The sequence below is a fragment of the Gastrolobium bilobum genome, unplaced genomic scaffold (genome assembly GCF_033153095.1).
Source record: "Gastrolobium bilobum isolate Gb01-03AN ecotype WA unplaced genomic scaffold, APGP_CSIRO_Gbil_v1 utg5429, whole genome shotgun sequence".
NCBI lineage: Eukaryota > Viridiplantae > Streptophyta > Magnoliopsida > Fabales > Fabaceae > Gastrolobium > Gastrolobium bilobum.
The window spans coordinates 173,091-193,765 of NW_026898384.1; the positions used below are offsets into that span (position 1 = coordinate 173,091).

General features: G+C 35.9%; 3 protein-coding genes across 4 annotated transcripts; 1 reads left to right on the forward strand and 2 right to left on the reverse strand.

The window, feature by feature from the left end:
- The first annotated feature begins 3,486 nt into the window (after positions 1–3,486).
- LOC133315534 (large ribosomal subunit protein uL3) lies at positions 3,487–8,130 on the forward strand. 2 transcript variants are annotated; one of them, XM_061517167.1, is made up of 6 exons: positions 3,487–3,566; positions 3,737–3,837; positions 5,499–5,609; positions 6,058–6,362; positions 6,929–7,338; positions 7,593–8,130. In XM_061517167.1, the coding sequence occupies exons 2-6, from the start codon at positions 3,753–3,755 to the stop codon at positions 7,849–7,851; spliced, it is 1,170 nt and encodes a 389-aa protein (XP_061373151.1). In that variant the 5' UTR covers positions 3,487–3,566; positions 3,737–3,752; the 3' UTR covers positions 7,852–8,130. The 2 variants fall into 2 exon arrangements, with proteins under 2 accessions (XP_061373151.1, XP_061373152.1); XM_061517168.1 differs by having other exon boundaries at positions 3,544–3,566; positions 3,746–3,837.
- A 2,152-nt stretch (positions 8,131–10,282) lies between these two features.
- Positions 10,283–12,777, reverse strand: LOC133315536 (SEC1 family transport protein SLY1). Its single transcript, XM_061517172.1, has 2 exons — positions 12,624–12,777; positions 10,283–12,500 (listed from the first exon to the last, which is right to left on the reverse strand). Exons 1-2 carry the CDS (start codon positions 12,652–12,654, stop codon positions 10,669–10,671), a joined length of 1,863 nt encoding a protein of 620 aa, XP_061373156.1. The 5' UTR covers positions 12,655–12,777; the 3' UTR covers positions 10,283–10,668.
- Positions 12,778–18,338: 5,561 nt separating this feature from the next.
- LOC133315556 (serine/threonine-protein phosphatase 7 long form homolog) lies at positions 18,339–19,781 on the reverse strand. Its single transcript, XM_061517198.1, has 5 exons — positions 19,677–19,781; positions 19,488–19,526; positions 18,806–19,416; positions 18,641–18,719; positions 18,339–18,545 (listed from the first exon to the last, which is right to left on the reverse strand). The coding sequence occupies exons 1-5, from the start codon at positions 19,779–19,781 to the stop codon at positions 18,339–18,341; spliced, it is 1,041 nt and encodes a 346-aa protein (XP_061373182.1).
- Between the last annotated feature and the right edge of the window lie 894 nt (positions 19,782–20,675).

Consider the following 20,675-nt stretch of genomic DNA (forward strand, 5'->3'; position numbering starts at 1 on the left):
TGGGCTTAAGTGAAAGGCCCAAACCTAATCCTAATACAATCAGAATATTTACGGATAAGACGAAATCCAATCATATCTAATAATATCTAATCATATCTAATCATATCATATCTAATATTCTAACAGTATCAATCAAAGTTGTTCCCTGTCTACTTTTGTGTTTGAATCCTTGGTGGGCTATTCTCCATATATATTTAGTGGTTCGATTTTTAGTTAAGCTGGCCGGTTCAGTTTGATTTTAATAACCTTGCCCATAATGATCCATGGTCCACCCTAAGACATACTATAGCACCTCATATATTTGAAATGTATTATTAATGATTGAATTGAGGATTATAGGATTTAATTAGTGAAAATCCTGAATTTCGGGTTAAAATACACTCGAAGAGCAAAATGATAATTTGATAATTACTGTAACCTTAAAATTATGAAATAATATAATTAGACATTATTTGGTGAAAATAATATTGGATTTGGATTCAGAACGAAATTTGAAAGTTGATAGGTACTTTTTCTGAAAAATTGATGAATAATGATTTTACCGGATGAAATACCGTAATATAATTTTACTAAAAAACTCAGAAATGAAAATTAATATTCTGAATTTGGATATATGTTGAAAGGGATATTTAGAATCAAGAAAAATTATCAGAGGAATTTTGATGGTTTTTGAAAAAAACTCAGTTAGTGTGAGTATAGGAGCAAAAATGAAATTATGCAAAAATTGTCCGAATCTTTTAAAAAATGTAGTGTGATATTATTAAACTATAGTTGTGTATCTTGAATTTAGAAAAATAATTAAGTTTGAAATTATTCAAGAATTCAAGAAGAATAATTAAATAAATTGAATTTAGATATTTTCTAACTTTTTCCAAAAGGTCAAATAAAGTGGTTAGGCTTATTTAATCATAAAATCAACCATTTAAGCTCATCTTCTTCCTTCCTATACATGCTTGGCCGAACCTATTATTGTCAAGGGAGCTTTATTTTTAACTTTTTATTTTGACACCGAATCAGGAAAGTTACAACATGAAAAATATCCAAAATTACTTAATGATCAAAAACCCTAAATGAATTCATTGAGAAAGTGAGTGTGTGAGGAGATCTTTGATCTTGAAGGTGGTGATTTTGTGAGGTGAGAGTAGCCATTGTTGGAGATTTTTGTTGCTTAGAAGCTTGTATATTACTGTCTTGAAGCTTTGGAACTCATTGCTGATAAGATTTCTCAATTTCATCTAGTCTTTCTTATGGATCGAAATTTTATATATAATAGGATGTGTATGTTGGTGGGTATGGTTAGAGAGATTTTATGGCTATGTTCTTTTGGAATTTATTATTCGTATAGATAAATAATTGTAAAAATCCAATAAAAAATTAAGTGATTTTGGTGTCAACACTTAGACAAATTTTCAAGGATGAAAAATTGATGATTTGTGAAGAAAGTCTTTGATGGATGATGTAATTGATTGGTAGTTGTTTGAATCATAAATTATGAAGTTTAATAAGAGTTTTAAGTATGTGAATTGGTTGAAAAATCCTTTGATTCACTTGGTGTTATACTTTCAGCCATGTTGATATTTTTAAGGGAAAAATATGTAAATTGTGTTGTGGCTTGGTGGAGATTGTTTGAGTATATTGGTGATTTGGTTAATGTAGTGAAACAATGATTGAAATGATTGAATTCATGAAAAATCTTTCTTGGAGTCTTTAAGGTAACCCACAGCCTTATGGCTTTAAAAACGTTTGGAATTATGGTTAATTGTAATGGAGTGTAATTATGGTGTAATATGGTGTGTGAGGTACTTGTGAAGTAATGAGATTGGTCGGTTTGGATTAAAACACAATTGGTTATACTTTGGGGTTTAATGGCCGTGAGCTAGGATTTCTGAGAGTTGTTTTTTATGTTTGCTTGTATATTCTCAAGCATGTGGTTGATAATATTGTGGTATGACCTTTTTAGGTTGACTTTATTTGATTTAATCGTGGAGGATTAAGCTTTGGAAGCTTCTCTCTGTTGGTTTGTGAACTTGGTTGTGAAACTTTTTACAGGTAAACTTATGTGTGTCCCGAGGATAGTCTATTTGTGTGCTCCACCATATCCTCTGGGAATGGTTGGAATTTGTGACCTGAGATAATATTTAATAAAGTATGTTCATGCATATAATATATTGTGTGAAATATGCATGTCGTTTGTGAAGCTTGATTGCTTGCGGGGCCTGATTGCCCGTGCGGCCTGATTGCTGTGAGGCCTGGTTGCCTGTTCTCTGATCAGTAGAAATTGGGGGGACTTCTGCCGGATATGACTCTCTGCGGGGGTTTTAGATAACGTTGACCTTAGAGTTGTAAACACTTTAGGAATGTCTCGAAAGTTATATGATGGGATTCTTGAACAATATCCCTGATGGATGTTCTTGGATTTGTGCCCAATTGGTTGTTAATTGTTTGATTGATTGTTTGATGGTATGATGTACTATATGGATATTATTACTGTTTGCACATTTGAGTGAGCCATTTGGTGAAGTAACCCTCTAGGACCTATGTTTTGCCGAGATTGTCAAATGTCTCCCAACATTATGGGACCCTATTTTCAGGTACCACTAGTGCTACTGGAGGAGGAGTTGGCAAGAAGCCTGCTTAGTGTAAATATTTTGACATGTACATAGGAGTGCAAGAGGATTACTTGGCATTTTGAGATATTATTTTGATGCACGTGGTAGTTGCTTATTTTGTATCATTTACTTAGTGCATGGACATTCGTCTTGTATGTAATGTTGTGGCATGCTTAGGGTTGTTCATGCTTTTGTGTCTAAGTCATTTGATATTATATTGATTATGTAATAGTTAAATTTGATAGTTGATGTAAATGTAATTGTATCATTGGAGAACCTGGTACATGTAAATATTGATAGTGGTCCAAATAAGACGTACCATACCTTATTTTAAAGCCTAGGATGTCCCATACATTGTCATATAATTTGGTATAATTTGAAGTTGCAGAAACTACCCAATCGTTTTTTGAATTTGGACTGTCTTGTTCCACGCCCAATTTGGTATCATCCTCATCCGATGTTCTCCCCAAAGCACCTCACTCTCCATTAGTTTAATTAGCAAACTAACCATCATTTAATTTTTTAAAAAACATATATTAATAGAAAAAATGTTCATAATTTCAATAAAAAATAAATTAATAGGGAATTTAAAATTTAAAAAAGTTATGAAAGGCACCTTTCATGTTTTTGGAGGAAGAAGAATAAAATAATATATTAAATTAATCTTAATTAATAGAAATAATCAAATTTAATAAATTAAGTTGGATTATAATATTATTTAATAATAAGAATAAGAATACATTTTTTTTTTAGTATTATAAACTCTGTACATGGTTTTGGGCCTATTAGTTGAAAATCTCAAAGCGAAAACATTTTTTGGCATCCAAAGCCCACTTATTTAGGGTATAACATTACAGAAAAGCGCGCCGCTGCAACACCTCTATATAAACGTAGCGGGCATAATCAAAACCCTAACAAGTAAGCTTAGAAGTGCGCAGCTACAGAGCTAGCTATTAGGTATATCCTTCTGTTTTCTTTTTGCTTCTGATCCCGTCGTTACCGACGATGGATCTGTTAATGCTTCATTCTTAACAATTTGAATGTTCTTCGTAGTTGCATTTTTTTTTATGCTTGATTGTTAATGCTCATTTCAAGATTGGTTTTCAATATTTTGATTGTTCTTTTAGTTGAAGCAGCGAAAAGATGTCTCATCGTAAGTTCGAACACCCGAGACACGGTTCCCTTGGCTTTCTCCCAAGGAAGCGAGCTTCTCGTCATCGTGGAAAAGGTGATTTTGATGTTATTTTTATTTTTTTCATTTGATGTATCGTTTACTAGTATTCTGTTAGATTTAATCAATGTGTTATAAGGTTTTTAGAAAATGTGTCTAAATTATTTGTTTTAAACAGTTTTGTGAGTTTTCTATGCGTTAGTTGGTGGTGCATGATCATGTTGTTGCCAATTTCGTTGTGATGACTGAAATTGTTTCCAGAAAAACTGATTAATCGAGGCTGGAATCTCAGAAACGGCTCTTCTAGCCAAAACCCAATGAAAGGGTTTTTGGTAAAGAACACAAAATGAGCTAGAGAATTGGCATTTATTTTGTCATAGGCCTTTGGTTTGGAAGCGTTTCTTCATCACTATCTGGAACTGGTGATAATGACATATGTACTGCAATGTGTTGGTTTAAACTTTTTTTTTTTTGCTGTCAGATGGCTGGTTGTCTTTCGTGGGCCTAATATTTTCTGTTTTCAAATTTATTCGATTATCCAGCAAATTTATTCGATTAATCAGCAAATCCTATGTTAATGTATATTCGTCTATGTTATGTATTTTCTATAAAAATTTATGCTTTGGCTAATAATTTTGTAATGATTGCGTTGCCTCTTTATATATAGCAGTCCAATATCAAACTTAATACTTCGAGGTACTTGTGAATCTACCTTCTGTTAGTGTAGAATAGAATTTGATAGGTGAACATGTTTAGCAGGACAGAGGAAAAGTAATTGTGTATGGTTATATTTCTCTGTTGAACATTAAATTACCCAGCTTTATTTTTCTGCAGATCTTATTAATGTCATATAATCTTCTTAGACAATGTTGTTGTCATTAGTGTGATAGTTTTTAGGAGTTAAAATCAATTCAGTTATGATTGTATTCTTTTTGGAAAAGGACTTTGTGATTCATTTTTGTATTTCGGGTTTGTATTATCTTGAGGACAACAAATACTGTCTATTTTATGTTCATTACTGATTAATTAGATACTTTCTAGCAACCCCGCATTAATCTTGACAAGAAGTTGATAGTTTTATTTCTTTAATAACTTGTGGGATTTGCACAATTATTTGCATTATGACACATCGAAAGTTGGTATATCAACTCTTTAAAGAGTGCCGTTATTTTATACATTTGGTCCAAGGTAAGCATTTGTGTGGATTTCAACTTTCAAATTGATGATGAAAGTTGTGTGCGTTATGACACCTCACTCTGCCCCCTCTACTCTTGAAGTATATTGTACTAAATGGAAAATTAGCTACATATGCACTTTTTAATTGGTAACCCTTCCTTAACTATGCTTTATTCAGCAATTTGACAGGCAAGCCTCTCCCAGTATCTTGTCTCTTTTTGCTATGGGTTATAATGCTATTTATCTGTTTTATTCATTACCTTCATTTGTGCCAGTATCTGTATACACACTCACGCACACAAGTACAAGTTTGGTGACTAATTTTGAAATACCACTTGTTCATTCATGAACTGATACATTTGCTATAAGAAAAAACATGTATTCTTCTGGCACAAATGCCTCTTGTTTTGTTTTTGTGTGAATGTATTACATATGTGACATGTTGATTCATGTAATATCGAACCTAGTGGGTTAAGGCTCGGTTATTGTTATTGTTGCAGTGTTCTTATTCCCTTATTATATCTTCTAATTTGCTATTGCAGTGAAGGCTTTTCCAAAAGATGATTCTAGTAAACCCTGCAGCTTGACTGCCTTTGTGGGCTACAAAGCTGGGATGACCCACATTGTTAGAGAGGTTGAGAAACCTGGTTCAAGTAAGCATATTTTTTGGTTTATGCCCTGAAGGTGGGATGGGAAAGGGTTTTGCATCGAGTTGTATTATGATAACATTGAAAAACCAGGATTGATACTTGCTGTTATTTTACTTTGTTTGGTTATTTCACTTTCATGCTTGTCAATGTCAAATTTCCAATTTCTGACATTACTTTTGCTTGTAGTGAACAATTAAATTTTGTTTAAGATATTGTAGTTGTATTATTTTTTTGAATTATAAACAAAATGAAAGAGACTGATTTGTTATTCCTTTTTCTTAATTATTTTTAAATGTTATTTAAATTTTTGATCATCTAATCTTTCATATTTAATAATGACTAATTCATGTGTCCATATGTATAATCATTTTTGGGGGTGTCAATTTTTTTTACACTCTGCTTTATATGTCTCTGTTCACTTTGTACCTGATGACATACTATACTTTTACAGAGCTTCATAAGAAAGAGACATGTGAGGCTGTTACTATCATTGAAACTCCTCCACTGGTTGTTGTTGGAGTTGTGGGATATATAAAGACACCTCGCGGCCTTCGCACTCTGAACACTGTTTGGGCTCAGCATCTAAGTGAGGAAGTTAGGAGACGATTCTACAAGAACTGGTGCAAATCTAAAAAGAAAGCCTTTACCAAGCATTCAAAAAAATATGAAACTGTGGAAGGAAAGAAAGATATTGAAACTCAACTTGAGAAATTGAAAAAGTACGCTACTGTCATTCGTGTTCTGGCTCATACTCAGGTAATGATTTTTTCTTATGAGTTCGTTATACTCTATTTGTGACTTCAAAATAATTTTTATTCTTTAATAGGTTTATGAGGCATATTAAGGCACATGCCTTTTTGCCACTTCCAACCTTGACTCAGTAATTTATACATCTCATTGGAGCATATAATTTTTTAATCTTATGGCATTCTAATATGGTGAATCTAGCTTTTATTCAATTTTATTATGCTTATATAATGTGTTTGACCTGCCAAGTTCTTTACTTTTTAAATGTTAAAGGATATTATTTTTCTGGTCTTATAAGGCACTGCATTAAATGTTTAATGCTGTAATCTTACAAGCTACTGCTTTTGTACCACCATGCCCTCAATAATTACACATCTCACTGTAGTAGTAATTTTTTTTAATCTTATGGCATGTGAATATAACATATATTCTATTTTATTATGCTTGTAAAATGGGTTTGTGATGTCAAGTTCTTTTAATGTTAAACGTTAAAAGATTTTTTTTATTTTTTTTTTGGAGTTAGAAGCTACTGCCTTCAACATTGTAATTTCATGGTTTTGCTTTGTTTACTGAAGATAAGGAAGTTGAAGGGTCTAAAACAGAAGAAGGCACATTTGATGGAGGTCCAAGTTAATGGTGGGACAATAGCACAGAAGGTGGACTATGCATACAGCTTCTTTGAGAAGCAAATACCTGTGGATGCTGTTTTCCAAAAGGATGAGATGATAGACATCATTGGTGTGACCAAGGGTAAAGGTTATGAAGGCGTTGTAACTCGCTGGGGTGTTACTCGCCTCCCACGCAAGACACACAGAGGTCTAAGGAAGGTTGCTTGTATTGGTGCTTGGCACCCTGCTCGTGTTTCATTCACAGTTGCCAGGGCTGGTCAGAATGGATATCATCACCGTACTGAGTTGAATAAAAAGATCTACAAGGTTGGCAAGTCCGGTCAAGAGTCACATGCAGCCGTCACTGAATTTGACAGGTATGGTAGCCTTTTTTTTTTTTTTGGAGACTGGTGTAGAGTTGAGTTGCGTTGCTTAATTGTATATAGTCCAACTGTTATCTTTGACTCAGCTTATTGCTTGGCTGTTCCTTAATTATGTTTTGTACCAAATTAGCATATTTAGATAAAGTATAGCAACAATTATGTTGCAATTCTTCGTAGCAGATTCTGCCGTATTTCATCCTTCTATTTTCCCGATTATCACATTTTCCTATAATTTTTGTCAACGACAGGACTGAGAAGGATGTTACTCCTATGGGTGGATTCCCTCATTATGGTGTGGTGAAGGATGATTACATTATGGTCAAGGGATGCTGTGTTGGACCAAAGAAGCGGGTTGTCACTCTTCGTCAGTCACTACTCAAGCAGACATCCCGAGTTGCTCTTGAAGAGATCAAACTGAAGTTCATTGACACCTCATCCAAGTTTGGACATGGCCGCTTCCAGACCACTCAGGAGAAGCAGAAGTTTTATGGTCGATTGAAGGCTTAAATTTTTGGTTTTGCTATGGGAATTTCATTTATCCGTTCTCTTGAAGAACATTTTCTATCAAAATTTCAGCAGCAAAATAAGACATTTAGTGGCCTTTTTTTGGTGTTAGACGATGGTGATATTTTTCACTGAGAAAGTATTATGCTTCTACTAGTTGCTTGGAATACTTTTGCTGCGTTATTCTGGTCAGCTGATCTCTTTTGGATGATTTTTGATATTTGCTTTCTTTTATTTATATTGTCATATGGTGGTGGTCCTTAGTTAACTTCTGGAAGGGAGGGGAGTGGTGAATGATAATATACCAAAAAGTTGTGTTTTGTTTTTCTATTCTTAAAAATTGAAATCCAAATCTGTGTTGTGAATGATTAAACTGAAAATATAATAGAATGCAATCATAAGATTTGGCGGAAAAGTACAGTCTCATTCCAATTGCTTTAAAAATAAAAAATAAAAAGAGAAAAGAAGCACAAATACCGGCGGATCCTCCTAAAAAAGGAACAAGTAAGTTCAAAGTAAGAGAAGAAAAGGGATAAAAGAAACACAGTTCAAAAGAGCTATTCATATAGGACAACAAAACTGGGAAAAAAAAAAAAACTTAGCCAGAAAACACCAAGGAGGCTAACAAAACGAGTACGTCACTAAAAAAAAATGAGAAGAGAAAAAACTGTTAAAATTTTTGGCACTTCACTAACAAAAAAAGCCTCAGCATTATTTAGAACTTCAATTAAAATCATAAACGAAAGTGTCATAGAAAAGAAATAGATCCGGGACAAAAGAAAAACCGTATGGGACCATCATCATAAAATGGGGGAAATGGATAATGAAAACAAAATACCAGCCTGTTGCCGAGATCCTATCTAAAGGATAATAATATCTGGACGGTGATTGGCTTCAATAAAAAAAGTTGAATCTGATGATTTTTTGCTGACTTCTTCAATTGGACCCTTTGGTGTAAGTAGGGAAGGTATCGAGTAGCTTTCTGGAATTGCACCCTTTGTAGAGTGTGGTGTCTCTCGAATAATCACTACGTTTATCTTTCTGTTATCCCCCCTTGTTTTCTGTTTCATTCAGTCTATTATACTGTGTCCCTGTTATTGTGAGCTGTAATTTTCCATATCTGAATACAATTTCCGGGTTTTTCCTCTAAATCCACCGTGTTCTGTGTTTTAATTGAATTTGAGAGTTAGTAGAATGTATCGGTGCAAAACTTTATGGACCACTACAATTCCCCAAGCCGGGTGGAATATACCTTCAGTAAGTGCATTTTGAGAACGAGTCAATTGATATAACTTTAGCAATTTCCAGATTCCAATTGAATGGTACCTCCAAGATCCATGACCACTGAGATCTAAATTTGAGATTGTTTTGACTCTCACGAAGAACTCCCTACAATTGATTCGTATACAAAATCAGATACCTTAATTTACTACAGTTTCCAATGGATGTGGGAATATTCCCTGAAAACTTATTACTATTAATATCCAGTGTGAAAAGCTCAATGATATTCCCAATACTTGTGGGAATGCAACCACTTTAACTGTTGTTGCTGAGATACACTTCTTCGAGGTGAGGAACTTGAAGCAAAGATTCAGGAATTTCACCAGTCGTTAGATTAGAAGACAAGTACATAAGCTTCAAATTTTGCAGGTGATTCAAATGTCCAATTTCAGGTCCTAATTACTAAAACTCAAATAATAACCGAGGTTGAGAGACACTACATTGTGGCACAATGCACTCCTGCCCATGAGCATGGAGTCATAAAAAAATATGTTTATGCTCAATGAGTCCAATATGTATATCGAAAAAAAAGGAATATTCAGTACCAAAATATATATCAAGAAAGGAACTTCATGCCATGGTTTCTCACGTGAGAAGTTTTAGAAATTACTACCTACTGAAAATTACAAGCAGAGAAAATAGAATCTGCTTATCGCTTTCATGACAATCTGATACTCTTAATTATAATCCAAAAAGTTGGATGCAATTTGCACTTACTAACTAGCAACCTTAGAAGTTGGCCTAGAGGAATGAAGGAATCCGGCTATTTCTAGGTGCCAACTTAGAATTTCGACAAAAAGAAAAAGTAGACTCTGATTTTTCTCAAGGGGAGGAGGGTTTCAACACATACAAAATAAGACCTTGCCACCGTAAGTCAATTCAAATGCAATAACTAAAAATTAAAATTAGTCAAATTAAAACTTTGTCTTCGCAGAACAGCTTTATCTTAGTCTTGCTTTAACTCAAAGCTAGTCATCTGTTTAACAAGTTGATGCATTGATGCCAACGGGTAAAAGACTGATAGGATAGCACCTCAGAATGCCAATGAGATATGCTCATTTTGACTTGATGTTTGGATTGACAACAAAAAGAAAACTAAGAAACAAGATAAAAAAACATCAGCCTGATAATAAACATAACTTCATGACCAGAGAATTAATTGGATACTAATGATTCAGGTAGTACTAACTAATCTGTCAAACAGATCAATCAAAACCAGACACTTCAAGAATGGCAAGAAGAGTAGCAGAATATATCCAAATTACAGACACTCGCTCTAATTAATACATAATGCTTTTCAATGAAAAACTTTTCACTACAAAGAAGAAGCATAAACTAAAGGAAACCAACCATATAAAAAGAAGCAATCCCCTTGCTTTATAATCAAGGCGGCACTGTAAAGCATAAAATCCTTCATCGTTTTAGACAATGAACATCAAAAGCAGATTGATTTTTCCTGTGTTACCTCATTGTCTGAGGGTTTTCCTTTGTGTACTAAAGAATATTTGGTAATCTGAAATGTGAAAACATTCGCATGAACTACTGAGTTGAGGTAGAACCAACATTACCCAAACCCATCTTCTGCCCCAAAAATGTAAGCTGCTCTACAAAGTCCACTCCAGTTAGAATTTCTGTTGTTCCATATATAACATGCTTGGCAGGCTGCTGATTTTGTGCAAGCTCTTGCAGACTGCAATATTCAACGTAATTACCACCACCAATCATGAATACAATTGCTTCCTTAAATGGTCCTTTCAAATGGCTGCCACTTGCTCCTGAACCAGACTTAGGGGCACGAGGATCAAATGCATGGTATAAATCTGTTTCAGGATTTGGCCTCCCTTCCATCAAGGCTTCAACCGTCCTTGCCAACGCTAGCTGCCTGTCATTAGATAAAAGATTTTTGACACCAGCTGCGACTACACTAATTGACTGTCCATAGAGCTTCTCAGCCCAGTCAACAATATTACTTCTGCTGGCAGAATTTGCTGATGCCAACGAAACATTCAATGACTTGATCTTTTTCACATACTGAAAAGCAGCAGTGTCAACCTCGGACTCTCTCAACGCCGCTTCCACAGCTTCCACTTCTGACTGATTAATGGTTTCAGAAGAAATAAGATAAATTATGGCAAAGCGAAGCTTATCCGTCTTTGTTCCCTTCCCTCTGAGCACACCAAGAAGCTCACTCCGTTCAATGCCCCCTCTAGTCATCATGTCATTCTCCTTTTTAGCATAAGAATCAAGCGATCTCTCCTTAATCTCACCCAATAACACAGTAGCAATATTTGTGTGCTTATCAATCACCTGCTTTCTCTCAGTCAGCTCAGGCAGAGAGTTCACAGCATTCATCAAATGCTTCGTGTTACCAATCAAATCCGTCCCATCAAACTCCGCTCCATGAGTTCCACCAGTCCTCTTATTCACCTCATCCACATCCTTCTTATACTTATTCAGCTGTGTCTCAATCTCCACAGCAACCTCAGGAAAGTCCAACGATCCATTCGCAACCCAAAACGAGTCCGAACTATCCAACTCATACGACCTCATCCCACCTTTCTCCCCTTGCACACTCAACCTATTCAGCTTCAGCCCAAGCACATCATGAACAAGCGGCCGGTACCTAAAATCATGCTGAATCGCAACCGGCAACTCGAAATTCCTGTCAAAGATACACAAAACCGGGCGCTGGAACGAGCTAACAAAATTCCCACCCTCAGTAAACAAATTGTTCTTGGACAACAAATGATCGCGGAGCCTCTGATCCAACGCGGAGGCCACCATCTCAGCAGGGCCACCGCGGGGGCACCTAATAACAGGCACAACAGAAAGAGTGGCCAACACACAAAACAACCCAGCAACAATCTTCTCAACAAGTTCCTCAATTTCACGGTCCCCAGCAGAAGGATCATTGAGCTGAAGATAACAAGACTTGTGGGCCAATGAAAAGAGGTTATCTTCGAGGGTGACAAACTCCAGGTACTGATCATGGACCTTAGAAATCCGGCTAATTGAATCGGAATTTAGGGTTCCGGAAGCGAGATCTTCAAGAAGGGGACGAGGGATTGAGGTTGAGAAATTGAGGTGGAAAGTGTGATAGAAAGAGCGAGAGGCATCGGCGATGATTCTCTGAACGTTGGATTGGTTTGGTTGAACGAAATAAACGGCGGGGACATCGTCAACGGGTTTTCGATCCTTGTCGATGAGGAAGTAAAGTGTGACACCGTGTTTGCGAAGGTCCTTGACATGGATCAATGGGGAGAGTATGCTCTGGCAGAACTTGTCGTAGATTAGTATCTTGTAAACCTCTTCGTTAGCGGTTCCTGTTGCGTTTATGGGTTGGTTCAGGTTCAGCATTCGCGCTATGCATTCTGAAAAACAACAACAACAACAAGAAGAAGAAAACTTTTTGTATCGTTAAATGAAATTACAAACACAGAATCAGATATCGGAGTTGAATGTTTTTTTGGGGGAGGGAGGTATTCGAAGCTTACCCGTTTGCTTCTGACGAAGATTCAGAGACATGGCTGTTACAGATTCGAATGTTGTGAAATTGGGATTTTGCTAACTCTGCAGAATGAGTTTGCTTGAGAGTTGGATCAAATTGAATAGAGATAGGGTTTCAGATCTCATTACATTGGGTCATCGTCATGCTTCTTTCTGTGTAGTAATATCTTTTTTATTTTACTCAACTGATTTCTTAATACTATTTTTTTTTTCAATTTTTTTGTGTGATGTTTTTATTCTAAAATTTCTCGAAAATCAAGATTTTATTTTATTATTTATGTAAAATTTTGTCAAGAAAATATATTAAGATAAGTGTTTTTCTAAAACCTTTATTGAGAAAAATATATATTTAATAATGCTTGCTCTTCACTGTTATTCCAAAGTTGATTTAATATGTAAAAAAAAAAACACAAAAACTTGGTAAGATAAATAATACCATGGGAAAGACACAAGGAGTAAAAGTTATACAGCTTATATAATTAGTTAGGATCCAAACATTTTTCTTGTAAGATGTATCTTTAATTCTTGATGTCAAAATTATACTAATTAATCTTCTGACTTTTACAATCTTATTAAATTCTTAAATAGATATCTATAATTTAAAAGCTTTTAATAGAATTATTAAACTTTTATAATTTTTTAAAATAAATATTTATTTACTGATAAATTTTAATATTCTATTATTTTTTATTAAACTATAAGGTATATTCAAAAGCTTGAATAAATTATAAATTATAAGGACTGTTAGTGACTAAGGACTTATTAAAAATATTATAGAAGTGTAAGGACCCTATAAAAAAAATTCAATACTATATATACTTATATAAAATTTTAATAAAATTAGAAAAATTTGTAACAATTGTAATTGAAAAACATGTGAAAGGCCTACCAAAAGAAGAAGAAGAAGAAAAACATGTGAAAGAAGAGAAGTATAAACAATAAAAAAAAATAAAAAAATAAAAAAAAAATATATAAGTAAAATATCACAAGATAATTGTCATGAAATTATTTTTATATTGTATAATAAATTGATAGGTAGATTGATTGAAAGGTCTTCCATAAGTCACCCAGCGTCAAAAACAAACAAGTGGGCTTATTTATTTTATAATATATGGACAAAAAAAAATTATATGATTTGAAAAAAAAGTAGATAATATGATATTTTTTGTCCATGTCACAAAATGAATGAGCAAATACACTAAATCTTTTTTCACCAAAAAAAAAATGCACTAAATCTTTAATGTACTAAAAATTTATTCCGTTAATTGCCGTGGACAATTTTATGAAACGATTAAGAGACATGTAAAAAAAGAGACATGTAGAGAGAAAAATATTGTACCAATGTTACATTATCATTAATATATTTTATATTAATATAAGTTATATTTTTAATTTTGATTGTTAATTTACAAAGGGAATAAACAATTAAAATTGTATTTAAGATTTATTATTTTTATATTGATATAAGATGATACTATCAGTTGAAAATAAACTTCCCAACTTTTCTCTTTGTTGAAAAAACTGAAAAACGTAATCGTCTTTAGTTATAGTCAAAGTGTTTTATAAGAGTTATATTGTAGGAAAAATAATTATGTAATGTTATAGAGATTCGTTTTGCATGCCGTAATTATTTTTTTTTGCTTCAAAAAGTGTGGGTCCTACGAAATGTTGTGTGTGTAAGAAACTTTCTTGTGTCATGTTAAATGATAAAATGCATAGAAAAACTAAAAAATCCTATGACCGTTGGAAGCAGTAGCATGGCTGCAATGATGCATCACCATAATGTCTCTGAAAGCGCATCTTCTATTGCTCTAGGAACAACAACAGGCCTCAGTATGGCTGAGACATTGGCTCAGGGTATGCCTCGCTCTCACACACCTCCACAAGTGAGCTTGACTTTGAATTCTATTGTGAGTTGTGTATTTGTTAAAATCTTTGCAATGCTCATATAGTATGTCTTGCCATACAATTATCTGTAAGTACTCAAAGGCTTGAAGAGTTGGCCTTAAGCAATCTAAGTTATTAATCCCCATGAAGCAATCCACGCCAAGATCCCGGGTAATGGTGTTTCTTTCAGTATTTTTTTTTTTTTTTTTTTGGTAACAAGTATTTATTTTTTAAAAGTAATGTAATTACGAAATAAATTGACATTCTCGGATTCGAATTCGAGAAATAATATTTTTTTCAAATATATAAGAGTAAGGTTGTATATAAGGATTGTTTTTACCCTACGACACTAGTCAGGATTTAACGAGGAATGGGTTTTACACCTTACAGGTTTTATGTGCAATAGAAAATTTCATGGTATCGTTATGTGCTACATAATCGTTGAAGTTCTCCTGTGAGAATCTGCTTAACTAGGAACATGCCATATGTAGAATATATTTTCTTCCAATTTTCTTGATGAATTATTTGAAAGTGTTGAAAACATAAATATCCCTTTTGGGTGGTTACTTCTGAATGATTTTAGTTCTGATTGATTTAACTCCATTTATTGCCATTTGCTATATGTCACTCTCTTACTTTGTTCTCTAAGAGAAAATATATGACATAAGGCATAACGGTTATTCGCGGTTATCGTTGTCATAGATGTTGCTCAATTTGTGGGGAGTTAATAGTTATAGTCTACATTAATAAAATTCTCAAATCATTTCTTTACACTTCATTCCTTTCTTTTAGAGGATGCGAGTGCATCGGACAATGACGAAGAATGTGGCAGGTCTGGTACTGAACTTCAACCATTGCATGATTTGGGGGAGTCTCGTATCGTTGTACATCATGGCACAACATCGAGTCAAGTACCAGAACATCCTGAAGGTATACTATCAATTAATATACTGACAGTTTGGTTGTTGCAATTTTTAATTAAGAAAATAATTCAATTCTATTATTATTATTACGTAGTACATGTAGGCGATGCACCTGTTGATCCTTTTTGGTCAGAAATTTTACATTACACATATATTGATTGGGATTATCCGAGTGAGGCACAATCATGGACGCAGAGTTCGGGTTCAATCCAGGGTCCTTGGCAATTGGGAGAAAAGTTGTTTTTTAACCAACAATTTACATCCAAAAAAGAGGCTCAGATGGAAATCAAGCGCTACCTCATGAAGGAGCATCAAGAAGCAATTGTGGTTGAGAGCACTCCCACAAAATTAAGCATGAAATGTTGTGCACACGTCCAAGGTTGCCCGTGGAGGGTCAGGGTAATTAAACCAACGTATGGTGAAAATTGGAAGGTAACGAAATGGGGTGGGAAGCACAATTGCTTGAATGACCATATTTCTCAAGATCATCGACAACTTGATTCTGACGTTATTGCAGCACTTGTAGTAGGTACGTAATTTCAAATTAAAAAGCTGATTAAAATTGCAGTTGATATACCTGTTGTTCTGTTAATGTTTATATCCAGCTTTTGTGATTCAGAGATGATAAAAAAGGAACCTTCAGTGGCCATTTCGCTCGTTCAGGAGAGGATAACGCATTCATATGGATTCAAAGTTTCATATCGAAAGGCATGGTATGCGAAGCAGAAAGCAATGGCAATGTTATATGGTGATTGGGAGGAGTCCTATGCATTTTTACCCAACTGGTGTGAATATATGCTTTGTTTTTCACCAGGTTCCTTTTACAATATTCAAACAAATGATTGTTTTGTTGGGGGGCAGTTGGTTACCGGAAAACGTGTATTTGTTAGTTGTTTCTGGACTTTCAGACAATGTTGCGAGGCATTTAAATTTTGCAAACCAATGATACAAATTGATGGCACTCATCTATACGAGAAATATAAGGGAAAGTTATTGATTGCCACAGCTCAAGATGGTAATAATGAATGTGTGCCACTTGCATTTGCCGTTGTTGAGAGTGAGACATTGGAGGCTTGGTCATACTTCCTTGCCAATCTTCGTCAGCACGTCACTCAAGCGGATAATATATGTCTAATTTCAGACCAGCATGTTAGCATATTATCGGCTGTTGAAAATAATCCCCTATGGCAGCCACCCCATGCATTTCATGTGTTTTGTCTGCGACATGTTGCAAGCAATTTTAATCAACGATTTAGAAATGACAAATTGAAGGCTAGCCTGATGAATATAGGTATGTTGCACACTATGATTGGTGAATTAAATAATTGTAGTTTTTCGTTAAGCGTCAACTGTGTGTTTTTTAAATTGTTCGCAGGATATACTCATTGCATGGTGGATTTTGAGAGGTCTCTAGCATGATTTCGAGACACAAGCAGGCAGGTAGCGGAATGGATTGATGCCATCCCTAAGGAAAAGTGGTCGCGTGCACATGACCTTGATGGACGAAGATTTGGGCATATGACAACAAACTGGCAGAATCCATAAACAGAGTGTTAAAGGGAGCAAGAAACATGCCCATTACTGGTCTGGTAAAATTTACATACAGTAGATTGGTTCAATATTGCGTGCAAAGAGGTCAATCGGCTTGTAGGCAACTTGAATCTGGTCATAGTTATTGCAAAAATGTGATTGAATCTTTGACACATAATGAATCCGTGGCAGCAATGCATACTGTGCGTACATATAATGTTGATGAAACCGTTTTTGAGGTGGATGCAGGGTTTGAAAGGACATATGTTGTTAACCTTACTGCTCGTACATGCCAATGTGGACAATTTAAAGCATTTAAATATCCTTGTAGTCACGCCGTTGCTGCAGCGTTATCCATTCGTCGAAATTATCGACAATATATAGATGATGTATTCAAGATGTCAAACTTGGTAAAGGCATACTCATTTCCATGGCAACCAATCGGCAATGAGCAAGCAATTCCACCCAACAATGCAGGTCCTGTGGTAATACCAGATAACAATATGTTGCGGGCAAAGGGTCGTCCAAAGTCTACAAGAATACGGAACGAGATGGATGAGGTTGAAACTATTACATCACGTAGGTTATGTGGTCTTTGTAAGCAACACGGGCACAATCGTAGTTTGTGTCCCACCAGATGCGCATGCCATGGGGCTAGCCTGATAAACCTGCTCACTCTGTGTAAACCCCTGGCCATACGATGGACCTGGCTGGCTATCATAATACTGCGGCGGAGGAGGACCATGGTACATAGGCTCTGGCCCGCCTGCTTGGCTCAGCACTGGTGGTCTAAACCAACCCTGCATATCAGTGCGCGGTCTAGGAGCAATAATAGGATCGGGTATAGCTCGAACCGATTCTCGCTGTCGTCCTAGTCCACGCCCCTCCTGCCTGCCACTAGGCACCTCAATGGTCAACATCGGCTCCTCAACAGTCTGCATAGGTGGAGCCTCTGGCCCTGGCTCCTCTACTCGTGCCGACTCTCTGAATATGGCAATAATGCGACCAATCTCGTCATGGACCCACTCTAAGCCAAAGGCGGGGAACTGATCCGCAGTAGTCGCAAAATATAGCATCTCCAACCCATCAATCTATAAAGAAATGAAACAACATGATATAATTAAAAATTTATAAACACATAATCATATTCATAATTGAAGTGTCAAAACTTACTGCTCGTCCAACCCTGGCAGCTTTCCTGGCGACAAACTGTTTCCCTCGCTGTCTGTACCAGTGTAGGTACTCATGGTTCGGGGACATCAACCCGACCAGTGCAGGGGGAATACGTATTGACGTATCCCTGATCGTCCATCGATGTATGAAGGGCCTCAACTTACGCTCCCAATTATCATCCTTCTTCCCTCACAGAGTTAGATCATGAACACCCTTAAGCTTTCTTGGTCTCCGCGGTATGGGATGATCAAAACCAAATTGTCGCATACATCGATCCGGTTGAGCGTACTCAACTGTGTGGAAGCAAATGATAGGAGTAATGGCCAACCATAAGTACCGCTCATGATCAGATACAAACAATGCTGTATGGTACTCTCCGTATGGCTGCCACACAACCTACATATAAAAAAATTAGTAATTCAGAAAACACAATTACCACCAACTATAATATGTAAATAAATAAAAAACAATTAATAATAGATATCACAAACCTCGTCTCTATAAAGCGTGTCAAGGTTTGCCCGATACCAAGACTGCTCATGTGGCTTAAAGGGAGGTAGGGAATTAAACCTGTAATGGAATGTGTAAACCATTATCATACTCATTCAACAAATGAACATGTAATAAATTAGTCAATATGAGTTAATAAAATATACCTGTGACCAAAATGCCACTCCGGGTGGGTAGGCTGCGGGATAGGTGGTGCAATGGGGGGGAATCTAATCCAAGCCCATATCTGCAGTAATACGTGACAACCACCCAGATTTACAGTCTGCGGGTTTGTTGCCACACATAAATGTCTGAAGAGATGAGCGAGAACCGCAGACCCCCAACTGTATCTGCCAATGTCGGTAAAGTCCCCTGCAAGCAGTGGAACGTAACGACAAGCAATTTTGCTGCCACCTGATCTGTCACACACTAACCATGAGCCTAATAGCCGCAAAATGTGTGCCTTGGTGTAACGCCTCACCTCCTCTGGATTGTGTGCTACTGTAAACCAATCAGCATATATCTTGTCTAAGTAAGATATACGTAGATCGCCTCCGTGAATGTCTGTGCCCGTAACTGGGGCAGTCCCAAAAACCTGCTGACACATATCCACCCAATCCAACGCTGTAGATCCGGTAACTGCCTGCCCGTCAGTAGGCAAACCAAGTATACCAGCCACGTCCTGTAATGTAACGGTCATCTCTCCCTGCGTCATATGAAATGTATGTGTCTCCGGTCTCCAACGCTCAACCAAAGCAGATATCAAGGGGGTATCGATCTGAAGGAAAAACAACAATTATACAAAGTCCACATACGGTAATTTAATTAAGCTATTTAAACATTACATACCTGAACATGACTCATACGTGCCACGTGTATGAACCCAGCCTGTGTCAAATAGTCAGCGACAACGTCTGGTATATCATCGTGATGGGGTCCCCCCTAAAGTTTCCCTCGCCTCGTCTTTAACCCCCTAACCGTATCCTCGTTCCACACAACTTGTGAAACGTGACTGCGATGTGTCCTCTTACGGAGTACCTCCCACCTATATGGACCAGGAAGTACATGCGTACAAGGATCGGATGGCTCAAGATCACCATCGGATCCAGAGCGCGAGGACTCTGATGAAGACGAATGGGCCATAATAGAATACTACTACAGATGAAAAAGATGTACCCAAATTACTATTGATATTATATTAATTTACACTAAATAAAATTTAATTGCACTTAATTAAATAGCATTTAACTAATAACTTCAATTGTTATATTAATTTCAATTAAATTAACATCATTGACAATTAATTCATTTAACATTACATTATTCTATCAATATATTTCAATACAAATATTAATTCAAATTCAATTTAAATTAATATTGCATACGTTATTCATTCGTCTTTAACCCTAATTATAATGTGGTTAATTGAAAGGTCAATATGTTTGCAAGTGTCATTCATAAAAAAATATTCATTGTCACAAACTAATTTCTAAGTGTGTAAATAAGTCATAAAACCAACATATACCAATTTAGAAGTAACTAATTAATTTGTAAGTCCATATAATATATAAGTCACATCACAATCTTACATAGGTCACTAATATTTTTCTAACCCCCCTGACAATTAAATAAAGTCACAAATATTTTTCTAACCCCCTAACAATTATCTAAGTCGCTAATAACTATCATATATTAATTGCTGTTAATAAAAAAAACAATAAATAGGGACTTACATGAGAGAGAGACAGAGCTTCGCTGCGCAAAACCCTCCAAAAGAAATTTAGAGAGAAGGAGGAGGAGGAGGTTTAGAGAGAGGATGGGAGGGTGGAAATGAGGTAAAAAAGTAAAAAACGGATTTATATACACCGCAGATAACACGCCCTATCGTGGGCGTGTCTCTCTCCTAGAACACGCCCTACTTTAGCCGTGTCTCTCTCCTACCGCACACGCCCTTACTTAGGCGTGTTTCCTTCACAAGCTCACGCCCCACATGGGCGTGTCTATCTCCATCAGAACACGCCCCATGTGGGCGTGTTT

What these genes read in the sequence shown, in the direction of transcription:
- LOC133315536 (XM_061517172.1), bottom strand. Translation starts at nt 12,654, where the DNA reads ATGTCTCTGAATCTTCGTCAGAAGCAAACGG. An exon ending in TCTTCGTCAGAAGCAAACGG is followed by an intron (nt 12,501 to 12,623) that starts GTAAGCTTCGAA and finishes GTTGTTTTTCAG; the next exon opens with AATGCATAGCGCGAATGCTG.
- LOC133315556 (XM_061517198.1), bottom strand. Translation starts at nt 19,781, where the DNA reads ATGGCCCATTCGTCTTCATCAGAGTCCTCGCGCTCTGGATCCGATGGT. An exon ending in CACGTATGAGTCATGTTCAG is followed by an intron (nt 19,417 to 19,487) that starts GTATGTAATGTT and finishes TTTTTCCTTCAG; the next exon opens with ATCGATACCCCCTTGATATC. An exon ending in GAGTGGCATTTTGGTCACAG is followed by an intron (nt 18,720 to 18,805) that starts GTATATTTTATT and finishes ATTCCATTACAG; the next exon opens with GTTTAATTCCCTACCTCCCT.
- LOC133315534 (XM_061517167.1), top strand. Translation starts at nt 3,753, where the DNA reads ATGTCTCATCGTAAGTTCGAACACCCGAGACACGGTTCCCTTGGCTTT. An exon ending in GGTTGAGAAACCTGGTTCAA is followed by an intron (nt 5,610 to 6,057) that starts GTAAGCATATTT and finishes ATACTTTTACAG; the next exon opens with AGCTTCATAAGAAAGAGACA. An exon ending in GCCGTCACTGAATTTGACAG is followed by an intron (nt 7,339 to 7,592) that starts GTATGGTAGCCT and finishes TGTCAACGACAG; the next exon opens with GACTGAGAAGGATGTTACTC.